This window comes from Gorilla gorilla, chromosome 2 (genome assembly GCF_029281585.2).
Source record: "Gorilla gorilla gorilla isolate KB3781 chromosome 2, NHGRI_mGorGor1-v2.1_pri, whole genome shotgun sequence".
Taxonomy (NCBI): domain Eukaryota; kingdom Metazoa; phylum Chordata; class Mammalia; order Primates; family Hominidae; genus Gorilla; species Gorilla gorilla.
The window spans coordinates 119,041,619-119,065,582 of record NC_086017.1 but is presented as its reverse complement, the minus strand read 5'-3'; the positions used below and the strand labels follow the sequence as shown (position 1 = coordinate 119,065,582).

General features: G+C 34.6%; 1 protein-coding gene across 2 annotated transcripts in view; it reads left to right on the top strand.

The window, feature by feature from the left end:
* Positions 1-22,597, top strand: part of IFT57 (intraflagellar transport 57) — a 61,713-nt gene extending 39,116 nt beyond the window's left edge. The window contains exons 7-12 of one of the 2 annotated variants that reach the window (XR_002005249.4): positions 15,537-15,608; positions 16,412-16,543; positions 17,902-17,964; positions 19,679-19,745; positions 20,450-20,586; positions 20,752-20,950. Coding sequence is in view for 1 of the 2 variants with exons in the window: in XM_019023558.4 (XP_018879103.1) it covers positions 15,537-15,608; positions 16,412-16,543; positions 17,902-17,964; positions 19,679-19,745; positions 20,752-20,930 (513 nt within the window). In the remaining variant the exon portion in view is untranslated. Of the gene's footprint in view, positions 1-15,536; positions 15,609-16,411; positions 16,544-17,901; positions 17,965-19,678; positions 19,746-20,449; positions 20,587-20,751 lie in introns of both variants that reach the window. The other variant, XM_019023558.4, reaches the window with a different exon arrangement.
* The last annotated feature ends 1,367 nt before the right edge of the window (positions 22,598-23,964 follow it).

Below are 23,964 nucleotides of genomic sequence, written 5' to 3'. Positions count from 1 at the left end.
CAGTCATTGATTAAACCCTGTTTGGGGCTGATTGCTACAGAGGCTGTGGTTTTGCTTCCTGGTCTGGCTGCTACAGATTGTGGGTCAGAGTTATATATTTGTATATGAGCTGGCTGTTGTCTGTTGTTTATTTGTACAATTAGTGTCTCAACTTCATGTATTGACCCAAAGGAAAGTGGCTTCTAAAATCATCAATCCTATTAGTCTTCATGAAGAGCATGATTTTTTTTCAAGGCAAGTTTTTTTAAATCACAATGGAAACCAAATAATCATTAATAATATTTATTCTTGTTCTCTAGAAATAAGGAAGAGCAGAAAGTGTGAAATCAGTTTTCAACTAAACCCTGCTTAGGCCCTTTTCTTCAATTATGCAGTACTTATTACTAAATGATTGTGTGTTATAGTGATTTAATATTAGGCATTTAATGCAATGAAAAAATGTTCTAACATGCTTTAATGCCCTGTGGATATTGTAATTAGAATTTTGATTAATGACTTAAGTAGATTTTTTCCAAATTATAATTAAATGTTTCTTACTTTGTTGTTTTAAAAGATAGTTGGGTAGGTATCCCCTTCATTCCACCAAAATGTCTCTAGTATTAATAATTATGTAAATCTTCAGATTCATTACAAGAAATTTAGATAAAGAGATTATTTTTAAAAGGCCTTGGAAGTATTACAGTATGTTTTTCTAATTATCTCAAACCTTTGACTTACTGAACTGCTTTTTTTAATACTTACCTATTCATTTAGTGTCTGACTTAGAGTGCAGTTGTAAAAAGAACCTTAAACTTTAAATTTCAACTCCAAGCCATTGGATTTTGGTTTAACATAAATAAACTGTATAAGCGTTGCCTTGAGTGATTCACAGCAGGAAACATTTCTGGAAGAGTCATTGTGCTAAGGATGGAATCATTGCAATAGTCTTGAACCCCCGGGCCTCTCTAGTCACAGTGAGAGCCAAAACCTGAGAGGGAGAAGAGAGGCCTCCTTTAATCAGCAGGTAGAATTCCATTTGAATGAACCTGGAGGGACCACAGAATTGCTATATTAGATCTAAGTCTCTTAGAATTGGAAGCCAAATCCTGCAGAAATTTACAGTGGTAGGTGTTCTCATATTATAGACAAATCTGTATCCTTTAGAAACAATAGAGGATTTTTTCCCCCTCATTCCAAAGCAGTGGAGAGAGTAACTTGATTTGACCTTCTGCCATGGATGCAGTATAAGTGGGTATTAATAAAATTTAGCTTCTCTAAATATTTTTGACCTGCAGGGATTTATAAATTGTTATAATTTAGGAATGAAGAGTCTTTGTTAAGACTTATACTCTGGTTGTTAGTTAGGATATATTGATAGGATCCTTGCATCCATAAGCAAAAATATATATAATCTGTGGCCTAGAATATGGGAATACGTTTTACGTATATAATCGTTATTAAAATGGGACTCTGCCTGTTATTTGAATAATGGAGAAACTACAGTTATAATTCTTACAGATTTTCTGGTAGACCTCTGTTGAGAAATATTCATGTAATTTAAAGAAAAACAAGGTGCCAAATAAAAAAAATTAGCTTTTACAATTACCAGTAACAAATGTAAATACAGGTGGCAATAAGTCGGTCTCCATGTGGCTCAATGCAGGAATAATAGCTCCAATTACTGTCACAAATGTTTGTAATTGTATCTATTGCTGCCAGACAATAAATGCTTTTTAATATAGTAAGGCCATAAATGTACATGCTGCTGTTGTTTAAACAAAATACAATTTTCAGCAAATTTATCCTTGAAACACCTGCTGTAATCAAAAAGAGGTGAATGCTATTAAACTGCCTAAATTAACTAGACACACATACATTTTTAGAGCAGCTTGTATGATTACTCAACTGCCATGACGTCTCAGAGAACGAGGGGAACTATTCACTGATGGACTTTTACAGACAAGCTTTCTTTGAGAGAGACTGCATAAAACAGAATGTTGTTTTGGGCTGTTGTATTTTTAAACAAGTGTTATTTTGTGGACTTAAAGTTGTATTGCAAGGTCAGCTGTTTGTTTGTTTCATGTGGATCCTGGACAGGTATCAGAGTTGTGGGAATATTGTGCTTAAAATTATACATGTAAAAATACAGTAAAGGGGTGGAGAAAAACCCAGCTATTCTTAAGCAACTAAAAAAGATTTTTAGTTGCTTCTGTCATAGTCTTGTTGAACATTCAGGATATTCTGTGTTTAAAGATAGTTGATGATGCCTTCCTTCCTATTTACCCTGAGTGTGATAAATGTTTCAACTGGATCAGAGAAAGGTTCCGTTTATCACAAGTTGAAATAAGAGAATGACTGTTTTTGCTTTAGAGATTACCATAAGTTGTAACTAAAGAGCATCAAGAGTGGTAGCAGATTTTAAGGAAATAACCAATAGACTTCATGTTATATAAATACTGCAGAGGGAAGTTGCTAATGCCTCACTGTTGATATACCTCAACTAGATATTTGTGATTGAAAGCAGTGAATTAATACACATTGATTATAATTAAAATTTCTAGACTACCTAAATATTTTATGATTGCAAAGAATGATTTGTTTTTTAAAATTACTTAATATGAACTATGAATTGAAGCATAAAGCCTTTGTCATATGGACCTTCCTATAAAATGTACTTTTTATTGGCTTGACTCATTTTTCTAATCAATTATATTAGAGTAGTTCTATCACTGAGTTTTATTAAAAATTTCTTAATATTCTAACAAATTTTACCCCTATGGTTTTTATCCCATTTATTTGATTTTGTTTCCTTCTACCAAGTAACAATTTATGTTTCTTGGTTTTTCAAATATGCAGGAGTTAACTCTTGTTTTTTACAGTTTTTTGAGCTGGGAGGAAGTGGGGAGTTTTATCAGTATGAGATCCAAGTTTTGGTTCATACATTCCTGAAGTTGGGAGTACTATTGGGGTCACCTGTTCTGGTGTTCCACTGTGGTTACTCAGCATCTTATAAAATAATTAAATTCTGATTTGGCCTCTGGGTGTTCCCACATTCTCACAGAGGCCTGATTCACTCCCTGTCTGACTTGCCAAATCTCTTCTCTTTCCTGGTAACTCCTTCTAAAGCCTGGAAACTCTCACGCAGAAGATCGATGTGGCCATATGAAAGGGGTGTTAATGGAGTAAGCATAAATAATAGGTCTGAGTCAACATATGAAAACTCTTTAGTAACAGATGGTAGTTTGTAAAGATAGCCTTCGAGCGTGTTAGAAATGTAATTATTTCACTAAACGGTATTATATTTAGAGATTATAGATCTCCAGTTTCAATTCTGTGATAGGTAGGTGTGAGAATACCAGTGATTATCATAGCCTTCCTTACCGATGATGTACAGTGTTTTATTTTTCTCTACAATGAGATGAATTTCTAGAAAGCAGGAACATCCCTGAGGAAACACATATTTCCAGCGATCATGATTATTCCCACATTGCCTGCAACAAATACACCACAATATATACCACACATAGATACTTTTTTAAAAGTAATATGTGTAGTTCTTTAACACATAAAAATAAAAATTATGCTTTTACACCACAAGAGTGTACCATAGAAGACTTTAAGCTGCTGGCAATGGAAGAAGAAAATGTCAGATTTAAAAATTTAGGAAAGCCACATTCTATAATTATCCTGCAACCTAATGGGCATTTTTCATTAGAAAAGTTATTCAATCTCATTTTTAAAAAGTCATTTAATTGAATAGACAGTCTCACTCTCTTTTTTGCTCTTTCTCTCACACATATACACTCACATACACAAATAGATACACAAACGGGGGCAGTAATGAAATGAGAAACTCTGCGAATGAAAACAAGAAGAGATTGCAAATCTGCTTGTGCCAAGTGGCAAAAAGGGAATACAGATAATGTTCTTTTATTAGGGAAGGGAGGATTTTCTGTGGAGGAGAGAAATATGCTGCTCATATCCTTGCAGAAAGCATGATAATTTATAAATTTTTGTCTGAGAAGTATTTCCTAGAGTAAACTTAGATATGTGCACCTTCTTCTATCACGGTATTTTCCTTGCCCCTTTTACTTAATCTGATTTTCTGCCATTCAGATTTGCAAAGAATTGTTGACCCTAGATGAGTTTTTAGACATGTCACAGGAAATCTCAAGACTTGTCACTTTTGGAATATAGCTCTCACTTGGCCCTACCTTTCTACCACTGCAACTAAAATTAAAAATCTAATAACTGAGTCTCTCCTTGTGGTTGAAATAGAGATTTGTTATCCAGATCCTCCAGGGCCTTGCTGCCCAGCTACAGAAAGTATGGTCAGCAGACAGCCTCTAGCTCTCCACTCTTTCAGTGGCAGATTTGCCTAACTCAAGGTCTCATCCTTCCTGCATCTGAGTATATGTGAGTTATTTCCAGTTTGGGACTATTATACATAATGCTGCTATGAAAATTCTTCTATATGCTAAAACACATATAGAAGAATTTTCATAGCAGCATTATGTACACATTTCTACTGGAATGTACACATTTCTACTGGAATTTCTGCTAGGAGTGGAATTGCTAGGCCATGGTGTAAGTATGTGATCAGCTGTAGTAGACCCTGCCAAATAAATTTTGAAAGTGGTTAAAAATTATATTCCTGCCAGCACTGTATGAAGTTCCAATTGCTTCATATCTTTGTCAACATTCAGTAGTGTTTTAATCTTTTTTATTTTAATCATTGTGGTAGGTATGTTATGATATCTCATTGTCATTTTAATTTGCATTTCCCGGTTGACTTATGAGGTTGAGCCACTTTTTCATAAGCTTATTTAGCTTTTGGATATCTTCTTTTGTATTTAGCCATCGGGCCATCTGCTTTTCCTTTTGATTTATAGAAGTTCTTTATATATTCAGGATATGAATCCCTTGTCAGATACGTGTACTGCAAATATCTACTCTAGCTCTCCTTTTCCTTTTTGTATTATGATAAACAGTGACTTAATTTTAATATACTCAAAATGATTTTTTTGGGGCGGAGCAAGTATGGCTAATACTTATGTTTTAAGAAATCTTTGCTTACCCCAATATTATGAAGATATTCTCAGACTGTTTTCTTTTTTAAGCTTTATTGTTTTGCCCTTCAGAAGATTTGCAATACATCTAAGTTTGATTCTTGTGTATGGTTGTGAGGTAGAACTCAAGACTTACTTGGTTTTCATATGTATACACAACCAACCCAGACAGTTTACTGAAAAGGTTATTCTTTCACCAGTACACTGCTTTGTCATAAATCAAGTGAGCATGTATGTGTGGGTCTGTATCTGGACTCTGTATTTTATCACGTTAGTCTATTTGTTGTTATTTGATACTATTGAAAATGGTTTCTTTTAAATATATTTTATGTTTATTTGTTGCTGGTATATAGAAATACAATTATTTATGTATATCTGTATCTAGCTGTGTGTGTGTGTGTGTGACTTGTTAAATTCACTTTAAACAGTAGGCCTGTAAGTTATTTTGACTTTTCTGATTTATAATTATGTCATTCGCAGATAACATCAATCGTCTTTCTTTGTGAGCCTTTTGTCTTTTTACTTTCTCTTGCCTGCTATACTGGTTAAGAACTGTAGTCTTATTTTGGGTGTAAGTGGTGTTATCAGGGAGAATGCTTCCAGTATTTCAGTTTCACCATTAAGTATGATATTATCTTTATGTCTTTTAGAAATATCCTGTAGTAAATTAGGGAAGTTCCCTTGTGTTCCTTGTTTGCCAAGAGGTTTTGTCATGAAAGGACATTAAATTTTTTTCGAATAATTTTTTTCTTCATCTCTTGAAATGGTTATACAATTTGTCTCCTGTCCCCCCACCTTGTGTTGAATTATATTGATTTTTTTGGTGTTAAACTAACCTTGCATTTTGGAATAAATGCAACTTGATTATGATATATTATCCTCCTTACATATCACTGGGTTTGATTTGCTAATATTTTAAGACTTTTATGTCTGTAATTACAAAAGGTATTGATCTGTAATTTTTGTTTGTTTTTAGGGATCTTTGTCAGGTTTGGGTATAATGTTATGCAGGTCTCATAAAACAAGTTGGCAGTTGCTCTCCGTTTTTTTCTATTGTATGGTAGAGTTTGTGTAAGGTTGTTAATTATTTCTTAAATGTTTGGGAAGATAATGAAGCCATCTGGGGTCTGGATATTTTTTCTGATAACACTGATAATTACATATGTTTATCCTAAGAATGTTTTCAATTCATTTTTATTGCACTATTAATACATGAATAACCTTCTTGTAAGAACTCAAATATTACAAGTGAACTGAAGTCTCCCCTAACCATTATCCACTTAAAATTTTTAGGTATACTTTACTACATTTTATCAAGGAAAATTATGTTATGATATAGTGGTCATTGCAACTTTGGGCTCTACCATGGATTGACCTGTGTGAGTTTACAGTCTACTTAAAAATAGCTAAGTGTCCATTTCCTCATCTTAGTAGACATTTTAAGGGAATTATATGTGTTGATGTACCAGTAGTGCTTAGCATAGTGCCTGACACATACTAAGCATTCCATGAATGTTAACATTATAGTTATCATTATTAGATTTAAAAAGATCCCTGGAGGGATGTGATTGTTGAGGTACTACTCCATACCCAAGGAAGGAGAGAGAAAAAATTTCTAAGTAACTAAAGTAGATAACACAAAAGAAACTGTACTGAAGCTTTATGCATTTTGTTTGAAGGAGAGTCCTATAAATCCTTCTTTGGGACTTATTTATCCTTGTTTTAGTGATGGTTCTAGCAAGGTTATTTTATCTGGATTGTCTGTCTGCAGAAGATTAGAAGCAGCAACCTTCGCTCGTGTTCATGCTTTAGCAAAACGACCAGGGTAATAAACATTCATTTAATGTACAAACTTTGAATTGAGAGTTATGAGAACTTCTTGTACTTCTTACTGAAATTGGGTGACAAAGAAAGGAAATGAAGGAGGCTGCTTGATGTAATAGAAAACCTATAAGAGAGAGAAAGGATACTTGGTTTCCTATTCATTTTGTGATTGATGATGTTAAAAAATCACACAACCTCAATTTGTTACCCAATCTGTGAAATGGAGGTATAGGATTTCTTTCTCATACGTTAGAGTGATCTTGAAAATCTCTAGAGAAGATGAATTCTGTGTTGAAACAATGGCCTGAGAAAAATGCAGATGTCTTAAATGGAGCCTGTAAGCGCCCTTGTAAATAGTTTTATATTCACTAAAATAAAACTGCAAAACAGAACATTGAATTAAGGTTTCACCGGTAATTATAATGGAATTGTAATTACCATTATAATTGTGGGCAGTGAGAATAGGGAAGGGTAGAGTCAATGTCAGATAGAAGTAACGTTTTTTGATGGAAAGTGATTCAACACACATCAGAGCCTTGGAGCTCTTGCTTTTTTGCAGGGAGAAGCAAAAAGTGTGAATAGACCTCCATGAACTGCTACAGTCAGTTGTGGTCTGGTGAGGGTTTTTTCTGAGCATAGAAAAAAGCATCCCAGCACACGGGAAGGTGACTTCCGTGGCTTTTTTCTATCAATAATTCTTTAGCGTTATGCCTCTCCACTCACAAAGTCAAACTTTTTTTTTTTTAAAGAAGGTTTGGTATTTTACAAGTTGTAAACTAATGAAACCGATACATAGATGTAAGTTCCATTTACCATCTCTAGCTCATGATTTAGTTTCTCTTTTTCCTGCAGTTTCAGAGAGAAGCTTTAAGCGTTGAGTTGGAGATCTAGACAAAGAAAATGCCTCTTCATACGCAAAGGAAATCTTTCAAGTGTTATTGTGTTGAAGTAAAACCCAGAGATCCTTATAGTCTTGCGAGTCACCTTAACAGCTGCAACTACATCTCATACTTTTTGATTTTGTGGTGTACTGTGAATCACCATCTCCAGATACTTCATCACAGTTTTTCAGTTTCTGAAGAAGGGAGATAGATAATATTATAATTTAGTGCTAAAGAATTTGGATTGGGGAGGGGATCTATGGTTACAATGATACCTTTGCTATTTACCTAATAAGTGATAGCATTATACATGTGATTTCATATGAGAGGATTTTGAAACATAGAAATTCTAAAGAATGATATACTGTAGTATTAGTGTTCTCAATTCCGTTGAGAGAGAAAATATGCAAAATTGAGTGAAATATTCATCTTCAGTAGAGAGAAGAAATGATGCCTATGAACACGTTAGAGCACTTTAGAATAGGTGACCAGTAGACCCCAGCAAGAACTTGATAAATAGCAAAAAGAATTCTTGGTTTACCTTATAAATTCTTTGGTAGTTTATTTTATCCCCCAAAAAAGCATTATGTAATATGCGGAAAATACACTGTTTTGAGATTGCTTTGCATTTTTCAGACATAAAACTTTGCCAAAGTCAATTAGCCTATCTGATTCTCAGTTTTTCTCACTATAAAATACATATATGTAGTTAATTTTTCTGCATAACAAACAACCCCCAAATCACAGTGGCTTGCAATAACATATTTATTTTCACATACAAATACATATCTGCTGATATCTGCTTCAGCTGCACCTCTGCTCCAGCTAGATTCTATGTTTCTTACTCTCAGACCCAGGCTGAAAGGATAGTCCCTATGTGGGGCATGCTTATTATTATCATGGCTGAAAGAAAGAGCAAGAGAGCAGGTGAATGGATGTTTCTGACAGCTTCTGCACAATCCTGGCATAGACCATGTCCACCATCATTCCACTGGCTAAAGAGAACCACATAGTCAAGGTCAGCATCAATGACGCAGGAAAGTGTTCTCGTCCCACAACCAGCCAGCAAATCTCATAACCCTCTTAAAGAGAAGGTAGAAGTATAAGAAGAGATGACAATATCTATTTATCTCTCCAAACCTTTGGGAGTCTCAAATAAAGGAAGTCATATAAAAGTGCGTTGTAATCTAATGGATTCTCTACTAATGTAAGAATTACTCTTATTGTTGAACAGTTCCTTTTAATGTTATTTATTTCAGGGATCCAGATAGATTTCAAGTCCTTACATATCATTAAAACCCATTTCTTCTTCTTTATTTTGATACAAACTTTTGTAAAGCTTTTAACTATCGCAGTTGTGTTAATAGTTTTTCAAAAGATACATATTTTGCCTTTTTATATTCATGTTTTTAAAATGCCACAGTTATAATCATTTATATTTTTTCCACTATAACTATATTAAACCCCTTTCAAGAACTTCTTGGGCATCTAGAAGGTTTTTGCCTTTTTTTCCTGATAATTAAAGTAATACAATTTCCTTATAGGAAATTTAGAATATTCTGGAATGGTAAAGAAGAAATTTAAAAGTACCCATATTCAAATCCCTGTCTTAAACACACACACACACACACACACACACACACACACACACACACACGTTCAAATATATGCAAATACTGATTTTTACTAAATAGGACACCTAATGAAAATGCTCTTTTTGAGACTGTATTTTCCACTTTAATATATGTTGTTAGCATGCATGTTTGCTGTTCATTAAATATTTTTTGAGAACATGAATTTAACATTTTAATGTTTAATATTACTGTATATAATATACTATATATTTTATATACACACACACACACACACACACACACACACACACACAGAGTCCCTGACTTACCATGGTTCAACTTAACAATTTTTCGACTTTACAGTGGTGTAAAAGTGATATTCATTCAGTAGAAACTGTGCTTTGAGCACCCAGACCTCCATTCTGGTTTTCAATTTCTGTACCACATTCAATAAATTACATGAGATATTCACTATTTTATTATAAAGCAGAGTTTGTGTTAGATGGTTTTGCCCAACTGAGGCTAATGTAAGCCTTTCAAGCACATTGAAGGTAAGCTAGGCTAAGCTATGATGTTCGGAAAGTTAGGTGTATTACATGCAATTTTGACTGGATATTTTTAGCTTATGATGGGTGTATCAGGTTGTACCCCATCTTAAGTTGAGAAGCAATTTTAATTATGAAGCCCAATAATAAACACACCCCCAACTTGAGAACTAGACCATTACCACCTGAAGTTAGCTGTGTGCTCCTCTGCTGCTGCCCCTTCCCACCCACAGTAATCACTATCCTCAAGTTTGTATACAGTGTCTTTTTGTGTGTGTGTGTTTGCATGTGTTTGTATCCCCAAACAGTGTATCACTGAGTTTTACTTGGTTTCCAGATTTATAAAAACAGTATCATACCACATTATTTTTAGTAGTGGAATGAATATTACAAAATTAATTTAATCTGTCCTTTGCTGTTAGATATTTAGTTTTCTGCTGTTTTATCAGTAACTTGTACATTAATCTTTGTGTATTCCCAGATATTTCTGTGAGAATAATTTCTAGAAGTTAGGGTAAGAATACTTTTTGACTTTAACTTTATATCAGGCATGTGTCCATCTAGAAGATTTTAAATAAAACAAATATTCAGATTTGCCTCACAGGTAATTACAAATCATCACTGGCTCAACACTTTAATGGGCTTTATAAATACATGAATGTCCCAGTAGCTTATCAAACTTAAGTGCAAACACAAATTCCTAGTATTTTTAACTTCCCTAAAATCTCTGCTGTTCTTGTCACACTGTAGTATTAATATCCCCTCAGTTCCTCAGGCTGGAATCCTTAAAGACACATTGTCTCTACTACCCCACCTTCACTTCAGTCACCCCATGTGCATACTTCACTTTAGTCAGTCTTCAAGTTTTGCTAGTTCTGCCTCTACAATGTCCCTTGATGCATCCCTTCCTTTCTATTCTCACAAGCACTGCTCTAATTCAGACCTGGCTAATCTATATCATGTGAACTATTAGCCTCCTAACTGGGTCCCTACCTGCCTTCAGTCTCTTGCCTTTTTAATCAGTCCTTTACTCTGTTACTTTCTCAAAACACACACTTATCTTTAAAACTGAAACCAAAAATATCTGATAGCTCCCCATTATGTACATAATAAAATCTATACTCTTTAGTTGTTATAAGCAAAGCCCTTGATCTAATTGAACCTCCCTCTCCAGCTTTATTTTCTTGTGATCCATCCTCCCCAGCCCATCCCCAAGAACTTTGTGTTTTCCGTGCTAGACACCTGTTGGCTGCTTGGTCTCCATGTATTTTCCTTGTTCATGTTACTCCCTCAGCCAAGAATATGCTTCCTCCCCACATCTTTGCAGCCTGTTGAAATGCTACTCATGCTTCGAGGTTCCACAGAAATACCAGCCCCTCCATGGAGTTTTACATCAGTGTACACTATCGTAGTTATACCTAAATGAGTCAGGCATGGTTGCTTCTCTCGAAATGTTTTAAATGTCAATGCATGGCAAAAATATATTTATAAATAATGCTGGGTAGAAATAGCAGAACACAAACTATTTTAACATATCCATTATAATAAAAACTATATATTTGTATATGTATGTATGCATTTTTCTAAATATATATATATGGAGAGAAACAGGCAAAGAGAAACAGACTGTTAGGAAGAGGGAAGCAATGTAAATACTTGAGCTTGGTGTTTATTAAGGCCTCTGAAATTCTTTTTGGAACCAGGCAGGATGAGTACTTTTTCAAAAAAAATTAATGATAATATAATGATGCGTGTTAGGTTCATTTTCTTTCATAAAGATGCTAACTTGGGGTTCAATAGGTTTCCATTTTGAGGCTCAACCATATTTGGTCCAGGTGCAGGAGGCCAGCCAGTTGTCCCTCCTCTCTATTCCAGTGTTGATTAGCTGACTTGGAGGGGCCTTGTTCCGTTGCCAACTCTGTGTAGTCATAGTCACGGGTGGTGAATAGTCCCCTCAACTATAAAATGAAAACGTTACACTAGATGATTGTTAAGTAGATGGATAGATGATCTCTAAGGTTCTTTTCATCTCTCCAATTCTGCGATACTTTTTGCTCATGAAACAGAAAAATGCTTAAGGATAAAGGAGAGTGCTGATTTGTTTTCTACTCTAGCACCCTCACTATCAGGTAGCCAGTTGCCCCCTTTCTTTACGTCAAACTGCCAGTATGTGTTGTGTGGAAATTACTACATTTGGCTTCTATCCAGGTGCACCAATAGCTATGTGACCTTGGGTGTGCCCCTTGCTGTCACCAGGCCTCTGTTTGCTTATCTGTGAAATGACAAGGGTGAGACTGGATGCTTTTTGAGGTTCTTTGCAGCTTTAATATATTATAATTTTATAATTGGTACATTTGAAGTACCCAAGCAGTTTCTTACCCTGCAGTCACTAGGCCATTTCAAAGTTAAGTAATAGGTAGAATGGGACTATTCACAAAATATCCTTTTACTCACAAAATAGTGTAGTTAGCAAAGTGGAGCATCAGGGTATGCAAACAGATATGTGCAATGAAGAAATAGCCTAGTTGCATCACTTACTTTAACTTACTGTATTTTTCTTTTACAATGGGTATTTCTCAATTACTCTTTTAAAATTATTACTTTGTATTAAATAGGGAATCCTTTCCCCATTGTTTGTTTTTGTCAGGTTTGTCGAAGATCAGATGGTTGTAGATGTGTGGTGTTATTTCTGAGGTCTCTATTCTGCTCCATTGGTCTGTATATCTGTTTTGGTACCAGTATCATGCTGTTTTGGTTACTGTAGCCTTGTAGCATAGTTTGAAGTCAAGTAGCATGATGCCTCCAGCTTTGTTGTTTTTGCTTAGGATTTTTTTGGCTGTATGGGGTGTTTTTTTTTTTGGTTCCACATGAAATTTAAAGTAGTTTTTTCTAATCTGGGTAGAAAGTCAATGGTAGCTTGATGGGAAAAGCATTGAATCTATAAATTACTTAGGGCAGTATGGCCATTTTCATGATATTGATTCTTCCTATCCATGAGCATGGAATGTTTTTCCACTTGTTTGTGGCCTTTCTTACTTCCTTGAGCAGTGGTTTTTAGTTCTCCTTGAAGAGGTCCTTCACATCCCTTGTAAGTTGTATTCCTAGATATTTTATTTTATTTGTAGCAATTGTGAATAGAAGTTCACTCATGATTTAGCTCTCTACTTGTCTATTATTGGCATATAGGAATGCTTGTGATTTTTGCACATTGATTTTGTATCCTGAGACTTTGCTGAAGTTGCTTATTAGCTTAAGGAGTTTTGGGGCCGAGACATAGGGGTTTTCTAAATATGCAATCATGTTATCTGCAAACAGAGACAATTTGACTTCCTCAGATCCTATTTGAATACCCTTTATTTCTTTCTATTGCCTGATTGCCCAGGCTAGAACTTCCAATACTATGTTAAATAGGAGTGGGGTGAGAGGGCATGCTTCTCTTTTGCTGGTTTTCAAAGGGAATGCTTCCAGCTTTTGCCCATTCAGTATGATATTGGCTATGGGTTTGTAATAAATAGCTCTTATTATTTTGAGATATGTTCCATCAATACCAAGTTTATTGAGAGTTTTTAGCATGAAGGAGTGTTGAACTTTATCAAAGGCCTTTTCTGCATCTATTGAGATAATCATGTGGTTTTTGTCATTGGTTCTGTTTATGTGATGGATTACATTTATTGATTTGTGTATGTTGAACCAGCCTTGCATCCTGGGGCTGAAACTGACTTGATCATGGTGGATAAGCTTTTTGATGCGCTGCTGGATTTGGTTTGCCAGTATTTTATTGAGGGTTTTCACATTGATGTTCATCAGGGATAAAACTGGCTAGCCATATACAGAAAACAGAAACTGTACCCCTTCCTTACACCTTATACAAAAATTAGCTCAAGATGGACTAAAGACTTAAATGTAAAACCTAAAACCATAAAAACCTGAGAAGAAAACCTAGGCAATACCATTCAGGATATAGGCATGGGCAAAGACTTCATGACTAAAACACCAAAAGCAATGGCAACAAAAGCCAAAATTGACAAATGGCCTCTAATTAAACTAAAGAGCTTCTGCACAGCAAAAGAAACTATCATCCAAGTGAACAGGCAGCCTAGAGAATGGGAGAAAATTTTTGCAATCTATCCATCTGACAAAAGTCTAGTATCCAGAATCTAAAGGAACTTAGACAAATTACAAGAAAAAAAAACCCATCAAAAAGTGGGCAAAGGATATGAACAGACGCTTCTCAGAAGAAGACATTTATGTGGCCAAAAAACATATGAAAAAAAGCTCATCACCACTGTTCATTAGAGCAATGCAAATCAAAACCACAATGAGATACCATCTCATGCCAGTTAGAGTGGTGATCAAAAAAGTCTGGAAACAACAGATGCTAGTGAGGATGTGGAGAATAGGAATGCTTTTACACTGTTGGTGGGAGTGTAAATTAGTTCAACCATTGTGGAAGACAATGTGGCAATTCCTCAAGGATCTAGAATCAGAAATACCATTTGACCCAGCAATCCCATTACTGGGTGTATACCCAAAGGTTTTTAAGTCATTTTACTATAAAGACACATGCACACATATGTTTATTGCAGCACTATTTACAATAGCAAAGACTTGGAACCAACCCAAATCCCCATCAATGATAGACTGAATAAAGAAAGTATGGCACATATACACTGTGGAATACCATGCAGCCATAAAAAAGAATGAATTCATGTCCTTTGCAGGGACATGGATGAAGCTGGGAGCCATCATTCTCAGCAGACTAACACAGGAACAGAAAACCAAACACCGCATGTTCTCACTCATAAGTGGGAGTTGAACAATGAGAACACATGAACACAGGGAAGGGAATATCACACACCCAGGCCTGTTGGGGGATGGGGGATGGGGAGTGAGAGCAGTAGGACAAGTACCTAATGCATGCAGGGCTTAAAACCTAGATGACAGGTTGATGGGTGCAGTAAACCACCAGGGCACATAGTATACCTATGTAACAAACTTGCACATTCTGCACATGTATCCCAGAACTTAAAGTAAAATAAAATAAAAAATTATTACTTTGTAGTAAACTGAAATATTTTTAATATATTTTGTAGGAAATTAAAATGTTGATGTAGATTTCAAATTTGCACACTAATTCAGATCAGTCTAGTAGTAATAGATGATATTTTAAAATACATGAACTCCAGTAATCATTATAAACTTCCTTTATTAAGAAAGGGACTCAAAAGGCTTCATGAAGATGAGGGCCCCATTTTCATTTCCAAGGGACAAACTAATCTTTGATATATGATATTTGAGTTCAGAATTGCTTTTGGCAAACATAATTGTTACTGCTTAAACAAGTGGTTCTTTTCTAGTAATTAGAATTTTTTTTTTCATTTTAATGGGTAGTCATAAATATTAACCACCAGCAGTGCAGGAATAATTTAAATTGTCAGACATCACTCTGTGAACACGTGAAATAATTTACATTTATTTAGAACCTTTTATCCTAAAGTGCTCTACACATATTTCTTTATAATCTGATTGCAAGCTATAAATAGGGCTATCCCACCTGAAATAGGGCAGGAACCAAAGTAATTAAAGGTTACAACTTCACAAGAAGTAGGGAAAGATGGAAATGTAGTATTTTTTACATTATTTCTATGTGCTCTATGCCTGTAGGATTGGAGAATCCATGTTGACCAAATGCACCAGCACAAAAGTGGAATTGAATCTGCTCTAAAGGAGGCCAAGGTATATGAATTACTTTACGTGAATCAATGTACATTTACTCATCTGTGGAACACCTGTTATAAGAGAACATGAAAGAATAAAAAGGCACAATTTTTGCCTTTAAGGAACTTACTAATTGAATGTACCGTGTTACATTTCAACTGACCTTACATTTAAACCAACTAAAGAAAGCTAACTTACATATTAATAAAAGCTATATATGTATATATATGATATATATGTATAATATATAGATAATGCATATATTAGAGAGAAACATTTCATCATCCTTTCCTCTCTGAATCTTAAAGGAGGAAAGATCACCAGGCTAGCAAGGTCTAGAACTTACAGCCTCCGCAGGCTTGCTGTCCTGCCAGAAACAAGGACTTTGGAGAATGTCACAAAGAAGCAAAGCTAGACTGAAAAGTTATGTGTCCCAGGCTAGAGCTATAGGCTTAGGGATCTATTTCCAACTGGAATATTTCAGTCACCTTTGAATCGTGCTATAGGAAACTCACGTTATTCCCTTACTTTGATTGTGAATGTTATATAATGCTAATTATAGTCACATAAATTTTATGGTATGTATAATGACAAATGAATTGACTAACACTGCCAGGTGCATTTTTATTCTAAAACTCTTCTAAGTGTGGTTAAAATATTTCTCATCACAGATATTTTGTGCTATTGAAAATTTCAAGCTGTCTTCTTTTGCACATGTAGTTGATTATTTGTAGAATGGATTGAGATGTAACCCATTTTTAATATTTTTGAAAAAATATGTTTGTGAGTTCTTCTATCTGCAAATTCCATGGAATTTCTAGGGATTTTTGGACAAACTCCATAATGAAATTACTAGGACTTTGGAAAAGATCGGCAGCCGAGAAAAGTACATCAACAATCAGCTTGAGAATTTGGTTCAAGAATATCGTGCAGCTCAAGCCCAGCTGAGTGAGGTAATTTAAGAATGATTTCCAAGGATTTATTCAAGTTAACAACCCTAAACCCTAAACTTGACACAATACTGTTCATTTGAGAATCATGAAATGCTTTTCATGAACAGCAAAACATCAATTTTCTGCCCACTTTAGGAAGCCAAGAGAGCCGAGTGAACTTATTTCCATTTCACATGTAATAGAAGTTGTTTTCTTCTAGAAGTCTTTAAATGCACGTCTTCATTTGATTTAAGTAAATGAAGGCATATGCTGTTGGGGGAACATAGCTTAGAACAGGAACAGAGTATCAGGACACCTGGTTTTGCTTCTAAGTCTGTTGTTAATTTACCATTCGCGTAGGAGGAAGAAGAATAGTATGCATTTACATGTGTCAAAGGAAAAAGACAGTCCTTGCCATTCTGGCTTACAACCACGTAATAAGGAATGTGAAAGCAAGATACATTCAGAGACAAGCAGTTTAATTAATAAAATGAGACAAATTTTTCATTCTTTCAAAGTTTTAGAATTTTAACTAAAAAATAAAATCACTAGACTTTGAAAGCACCAGTTCTTTGTCCCAGCAGTAGGGATCTAAAAGCTTTCCTTTGGGATTTATGCCCCCTATTTTCTGATGTTAAAGAAGACTAGTAAGGACAGTTGCAAACATCAGTTGAAGGCATATTTTTTGTCTTCAGCAGACAAAGTTGAGAAAGAGAAAAAAGTAGAAGTAAATTTAAGATACTTCTATACTTTCAGAAGTCCTCAAAGACTAAATAGAAATCTACACTTTTCAATGTTATTTGTTAAATGTATTATTCCTTCATATACACAATTACTTATGAATATTTTAACTATCAAAATGATGTAAAACTCTCTGATCAAAGCCACCATGTATTTGTCTAATATTAATATTATATAATTGATTGTTAGTTTCTGACATACTCCAGTTGAGTGTACTGTCTTACCGGATGTTAATCCTTATTCATCATTGAGCTTCATGCTCTACTTTGATTGATTTTTGGTTTTAGAACTGACTTTCTCTGTGGAGCACGCAAATCAGATTGACCAAGAGCTCCTCTCCTAAACTGTTTAGGAATGACCAAGGACAGTTTTTATTGTGAACCATGCCCATGCGAGGTACACAGTCAGTTTGTGAAGGTTAAGGTAGTTCATCATTTTGTAGTACTTAGTTAAATACATGCTGCCTATTAGGGACATAAAACAGCTACAGTTAAATGTCACTTTCACAAATGTATTCACAAACAAGGAGCAGGGTTGTCATAAAATGACCTGCAGAAATTGCAAACACAAAGAGGTCAGTCGTATTTAATCTGCTGCTGCTTTGAATTTGCCATTAAATAAGATGTTTTTCCTCTCAGGCAAAGGAGCGATACCAGCAGGGAAATGGAGGAGTGACGGAAAGAACCAGACTCCTCTCTGAGGTACACACCGATGCTCTTGCCCTGCTTCTCACCTGTCAGCTGGGCCCCAGCCATTGAGAACCTACAGATGGTTTAACACTGCTAATTTCAGTTGCTTCCTGTGCCTTTAAATCATTTTCTTTAGGAGATAATCCCTAATTTTCCTATGACTGAATCAATAATTGATACATTTCTTGTTTCCACAGGATGCCTGAAGTTTCTGTATTAAATTCAACATAAAACCTGCTCATAATATTAGCACACTTATAATTTTCCTCAATATTTTTTACATAATAATTATTATTAACATGGGGATGAATAGTAAAGCACTGACTTAAGGAATCTATAACAAATTTTAACATTAGTCTGCAAGATATAAGGTTTATTTTTAGTGACTGTTATTGATAATTTGTGTGTGATCCTGGGTGTATTTCTCTGTCCACAATTGGGCGTGGCTTATAACCTCCTCCTTTAGAATATTTGCATAAAAATAAATAGTTGCATTTATTTTTATGATCTTGCAAGAGAGGCAGGACCTGATATATATTCCCATTTTTCACTGAAGAGCCAAAGGAGGAAAAAACCTTGAAAAAAGGTCAGTAGTTTATTTGGGACTAAAATCCAAGATGATCTTTGGTTACAATCCAGTATAATTGGAACAAACTTTACTGTTTTGACAGGAAAGAATTAAACCTCTTTCATAGAGATTATTTGAGGAATAAAGTTATTTTAAAACACTAAAAATATAACATCAGAAATATTTAGACTCTAATCCTGTGGTGCTTCTAAGTAAATAAAACAGTATGTAGAAGTAAAGTGTTCACTTATGTTAGGTAAATTAACACTTGAAGGGAGTCCAGGGAACCATTTACTTCTTTTGGAGTAGATAGTTATCCCCAGTTGTAACGTTTCAGGTGCCTGAAAAAATTAATTTGCTTTACTTGGATGAGCACTTTATTCCCAGGGAAAGTTTTACTCACCAGTATGATAAAAATAAAGCCTACTAAGTCACAATAATTATAGCTTAGTTGTAGATCATGTAAAAAATTTTCAATTTCTTAAAGATGGTATTTTCTACTTATATTAATGCTGGTTTGGAATTTTGCTAATAATAGAGGTTATAGTAGTATAATCGCCAGATAGAGTGCAGATAAGAACAAGTGTGACAGCAAAGTATGCCTCCTTGGAGTTCGGAGTTCATGATTTGGATAAAGCAATAAATATTCTTATATATAGCCATATGATATAAACATTTTTTAGTGTCCTATAGAGGAAAAAGTGACATAATGTCTTATAGAACTATAATATTAAGAAAGATACCCAGAAAAGCTTTAGAAATCTAAAATCTCTTCAGGATGTTTATACTATTTTAATTAATAACCAGTTGTTAGAGAATTTCAAAGTATATGCGATGAGGTAATTGCGAGGTTTGAGTGTCTAGTGACTAAAACAACTTCGATTGTGTTTAGTATATTGCAACATGAGAAAACAGATGTGACAGCCATTTGGTGAAGTTTAACATTAGGAGGTTTAACATTAGGAGCATTCTGAAAAACTGAAAAGCTTTATATATCTGCATACTTTGTATTATTTGAATTATGTCCAAAATATTCCTAATATCTTTATTTTTCTATATGTGTGGCTAATATCTAAATTACATTTTCTTAATACATAATTCAAAAATTGTGAAAGTTTATTAAAATGTAATGCTCATGAAAACTTGTTTTCATGAAAGGTTATGGAAGAATTAGAAAAGGTAAAACAAGAAATGGAAGAAAAGGGCAGCAGCATGACTGATGGTGGTAAGTACATGCTCATTTTAGGGGAAAAACTGAGCAAGAGAAAAATAGCTCTTCAAGAAACCTACTTAACAAAATAGTATTAATATATAAAACAAATTATTTGTTGCTTGTTTGAAGAGAGATTCATTGTACAAAAATGTCTGATAATCAGCGTACTGTTTTTCTTATAAATCAGCTGAGAAGGGTAGGCTTTTTAACTATAATTTAGAGGTTTTTAAAATTCAAACTATTGATTCAAAGAGTGGGAAATATTTAAATACGTACTTTGTTATGCCAGTTTAAAAAATAATATTGTGTTCTGTTTTCATCAAATGAGCTTCACTTTTTCTATTTTATATACAAAAGGGCACTAAGTATATGCCCAAATGACACTAAGGCAGTGATGTGATAACCCGTAGTTTATTTTCCCTCCTCCCCAGTAGAACTGACTGGGCAGGGGTCAAATAGAGAAGAATTAATCATCCTCTGGTAATCATCCTCCATTGTGAGCAGGTTACTTTGATATGGGCCAGTAGTGATTGTCGAAGGCTTTTCTATGCCCTAGAAAAATTTTCTAGAGTTCTATTGATATATACTGAATGATGTTGCAAAAGGAAATGTTTAGGATTTTTTTTTTGCAATATGTTTTAAATGGGCCCATTATCTACATCTCAAATATAATTCTCTCTTCCCCTTTTCCCCTTTTGTATTTCCTTTTCCTACAGACAAATATACTAGCTCATAAAATCATCTTGAACACATCCTTAAACACCTGTTTAGCAGCTCTTTCCCCTAGAAAAGGAAGAAAGTTTAGTCTCAGTACATCAAATACTACATCATTTTTCATCCTAAAAAATCTCAGGTGCTTAAAATGCCACAGCAAAACTGTGTGAATGTCAGTAAGTTTTTGGCTATATTTTTAACCCTATTTTGGGCTTAAGACAAAGTGAGGAAAATGTCATACAATTCTGTAATACACTGATACTCCAAATGAACATTTTTATTTCATGTTATTTTCATTCTGCAGCTCCTTTGGTGAAGATTAAACAGAGCTTAACAAAACTGAAGCAAGAAACTGTAGAGATGGACATTAGAATTGGCATTGTGGAACACACACTACTCCAATCAAAGCTGAAGGAGAAGTCCAACATGACTAGGAACATGCATGCCACAGTTATTCCAGAACCAGCAACAGGCTTTTATTAAAACATACTGGTTTTCATGTTTCTGATTAGTTGGGTTTTTTATATCAAACTATATTTCATGTTGCATAGATTTCAAAACATAATTTTATGTTCAATGGGTATTTTTTTACATATACATACTCACATATTATATCATGGTGATTATGATGGTTAAAGCCTTTACACTGAATGTAATGTTTAATAAAGTAATTACAAATTCTCACTTTCTAAGAAGCTTTCACTAATCATTACCTATGTTAAAGCTCCCACCTGGTGGCTCATTTTTCTTAGCATTCCTTGTGTAAGCCAAGGTATATGACCTGCGTTTTCTGCAGATGCTGCTGCTGTCACAACATGAACTGCTGACACAGTCCTTTACATTGCTCCACCTCTGCAGTGATCATAAGTGCTTTGTGCCCAGAGGCCACTAAAGTTGGTAGGCAGGATTCTTTCCAAGAACCCAAACTGCCTTTGCCTCAGCTTTATGGTTACCTAAAATTGCCACTTTTTTTAGGTTAAAAAAAACTTCAGTATCATTAACATTTGAAGTTGGTTTCTTATGAATATTTCGTGGCTAAAATGATTTTATAGGGAATCTATCTTCTAGGATCTAAGGCCACTAAATAAAAGGATAAATGAATGATGATAAGTCAATCACTCATGTTTGACTCTGGTCTTAGAATGAAGAGAAGGTGCATATGCATGTCTCAATTTCTACCTTTTTCTGTGGTATCAGCTATACTAGGGAACCATTTTGTGGAAGAAGGAACGATGACAGGTCGCATGAAGATCAGCCTCTAGTACTGATGATCTTTACTTATGCATCTTCCTAAGCAACTTTCTAGGCTAGGATTTCTAAATTGGTGAAAAAAGCAGCATTAGAGTGCCAGAATTAGCACTGGGGAAAACTGGCCAGGGGAACACAAAGCAGGAGACAGCCTGCGTTAATTTTTTTTTTTAAATAATTTTCAAAAGCAGTGGTAGAAAATTTGATAAGAATGCTTTATGTTTAGGACAACAAAAATAATTTTAAAAAGTTATTTTTTACCCTAATACTTTTCTCCACTGAATATTATTATTTTTTTCTTAGCTTTTCCTTTCTAGACATATCCCCCAACATGCTCACGTACACAGATCTTTCCCTTTCCTTACTAAACCTCTCTTTAGTTTAAGATAAGTTTAGATAGGAGAAAGTTAGTGTATGTAAACTACCTGAAAGGATGACAATCAATACAATGACAAATATGCCAGTTTATTTAATTTGTTTTAAAAAAAAGGCAGAAAACCCACCATGGGAAAATAAGCATTTTTTAAAATCTGAAGTTGCTCTTTTCCTGTGTGGTCTTTGGGACGAGTCTAGTACAAAAACTGAAAACCTTTGGTCCTGGGAATTTATTTTCGTGGCTGTTGTCATGGCTAAGTAGTTTTTTGATGAATTCAATCAATGCAGAGAACACTTTTAGATAAATCAGAACTCTCCTTAAAATGCATTTCAATCAGAAGCAAAGTACACCCATTATTTATGCAGACATGTAAAAAATCTAAAAATTCTTGCAATGAGTAGTATAAGCCACCTATTTTTACTTCCTTCTCTGAAATATTCCAGTTAACTCAGATTGGGTTCTGTGCTCCTCCTCTCTTCCTATAGAACACTGTGCATACCTTGAATAAAGAGCTTATTATACTGTATTGTTATTTTCTTCCGTCCTACCTAATGAATTGAGCTACGTTAGGATAGGACAAAGTCTTTTATTTCCGTATTCCTTGCCAGGTGCCCAGCACATAGAAAGTGTCTAGTAAATGTATTGAGTTAGTAAATGGATGAGTAGATGACTGGCACTGTGTGGATCCAGCATACCTTCTAGCTCCCATTCTATAGCATGAAGAGTTTAATGACATTAAGCCTGTGTGCTTGGTATGGTTTCAAGATAGCGATCAAAAACAATGGGTTCTTTTCCTATGGTATTGGATTAGAATTAGAAGCATCAGTGTGAACTCATGGGTTTTTAAAAGTATGTATAGATTAATAGAAATATAGAAATATTTAACATGTAGTAATACACACACACATATTTCCTAGTTCTGTCCTCTGATACAGCCTAGTAGCAATGACAGCCCAATTACAACTGTGGGCACTCAGATCTTGATGTCTAAATTCTCTTCTTTAAAAAAAAAAGGAAGTCTTAGATTTCTGATTCCTGGGCTGCAACAGGAAAAGCACAAGGTGAGTCTAAAATACTTGCTTTGCCAGAAAGGAAGGACTTAAATAATGATGGGAAGTATCTAAAGGACACAGCAGATTAAGGGTTTACCATCCGCCAATCTGGAACAATTTGAGCATCAAAGTCAATCGTCATAGTAATAAATAATAACACATGGAATAAGAAACCACAAGTCCACACAGATATAAATGAATGAAAGAATAAATGGAGAGGTGAGAAAGGTCTTCCTGCTCATGGAAAAGGAATGCTGGATTTAGAAAATCACCACAAGGCATCTACCATGGTAGTAATTGTTTGGGCAAGACTCATCAATGGATGCTAAAACTGGTAGGTGAAAGTTTGATAGAAACAGGATATTTACATATTCTTGAATTATGTAAGACATTTTACAAGGAAAAAGTTGTTTACAGTATAGAAACCTGGTAGATACCACTTTAGGTGATAATAGTTAACACCACTAGTAATGGGACAAATAGAGACCATAGGCCTGCTGAGAAGAGCACACACTTACATGGTTCCTGCTGAAAATGCATAACCTGAATCTACTCATGAAATACCAGATGAATCCAAACTGAGGGATTTGTATAAAATAGCCTATATTCCTCAAAAATAATGTCATGAAAAGTTCTAAGGAACAGTTCCAGAGCAAAGGAGACTAAAGAGATAAGACAGCTAGATGCAACAGGAGATTCCAGATTGGACCCTGGGCCAGGAAAGGAAAAAATATGAATATTTTTAGTGTGTCTGCATATGTGTATATATATAATATATAGCATATATATGTGCACACACACACACACACACACATATATATATAAAATATATAAAAGCAGT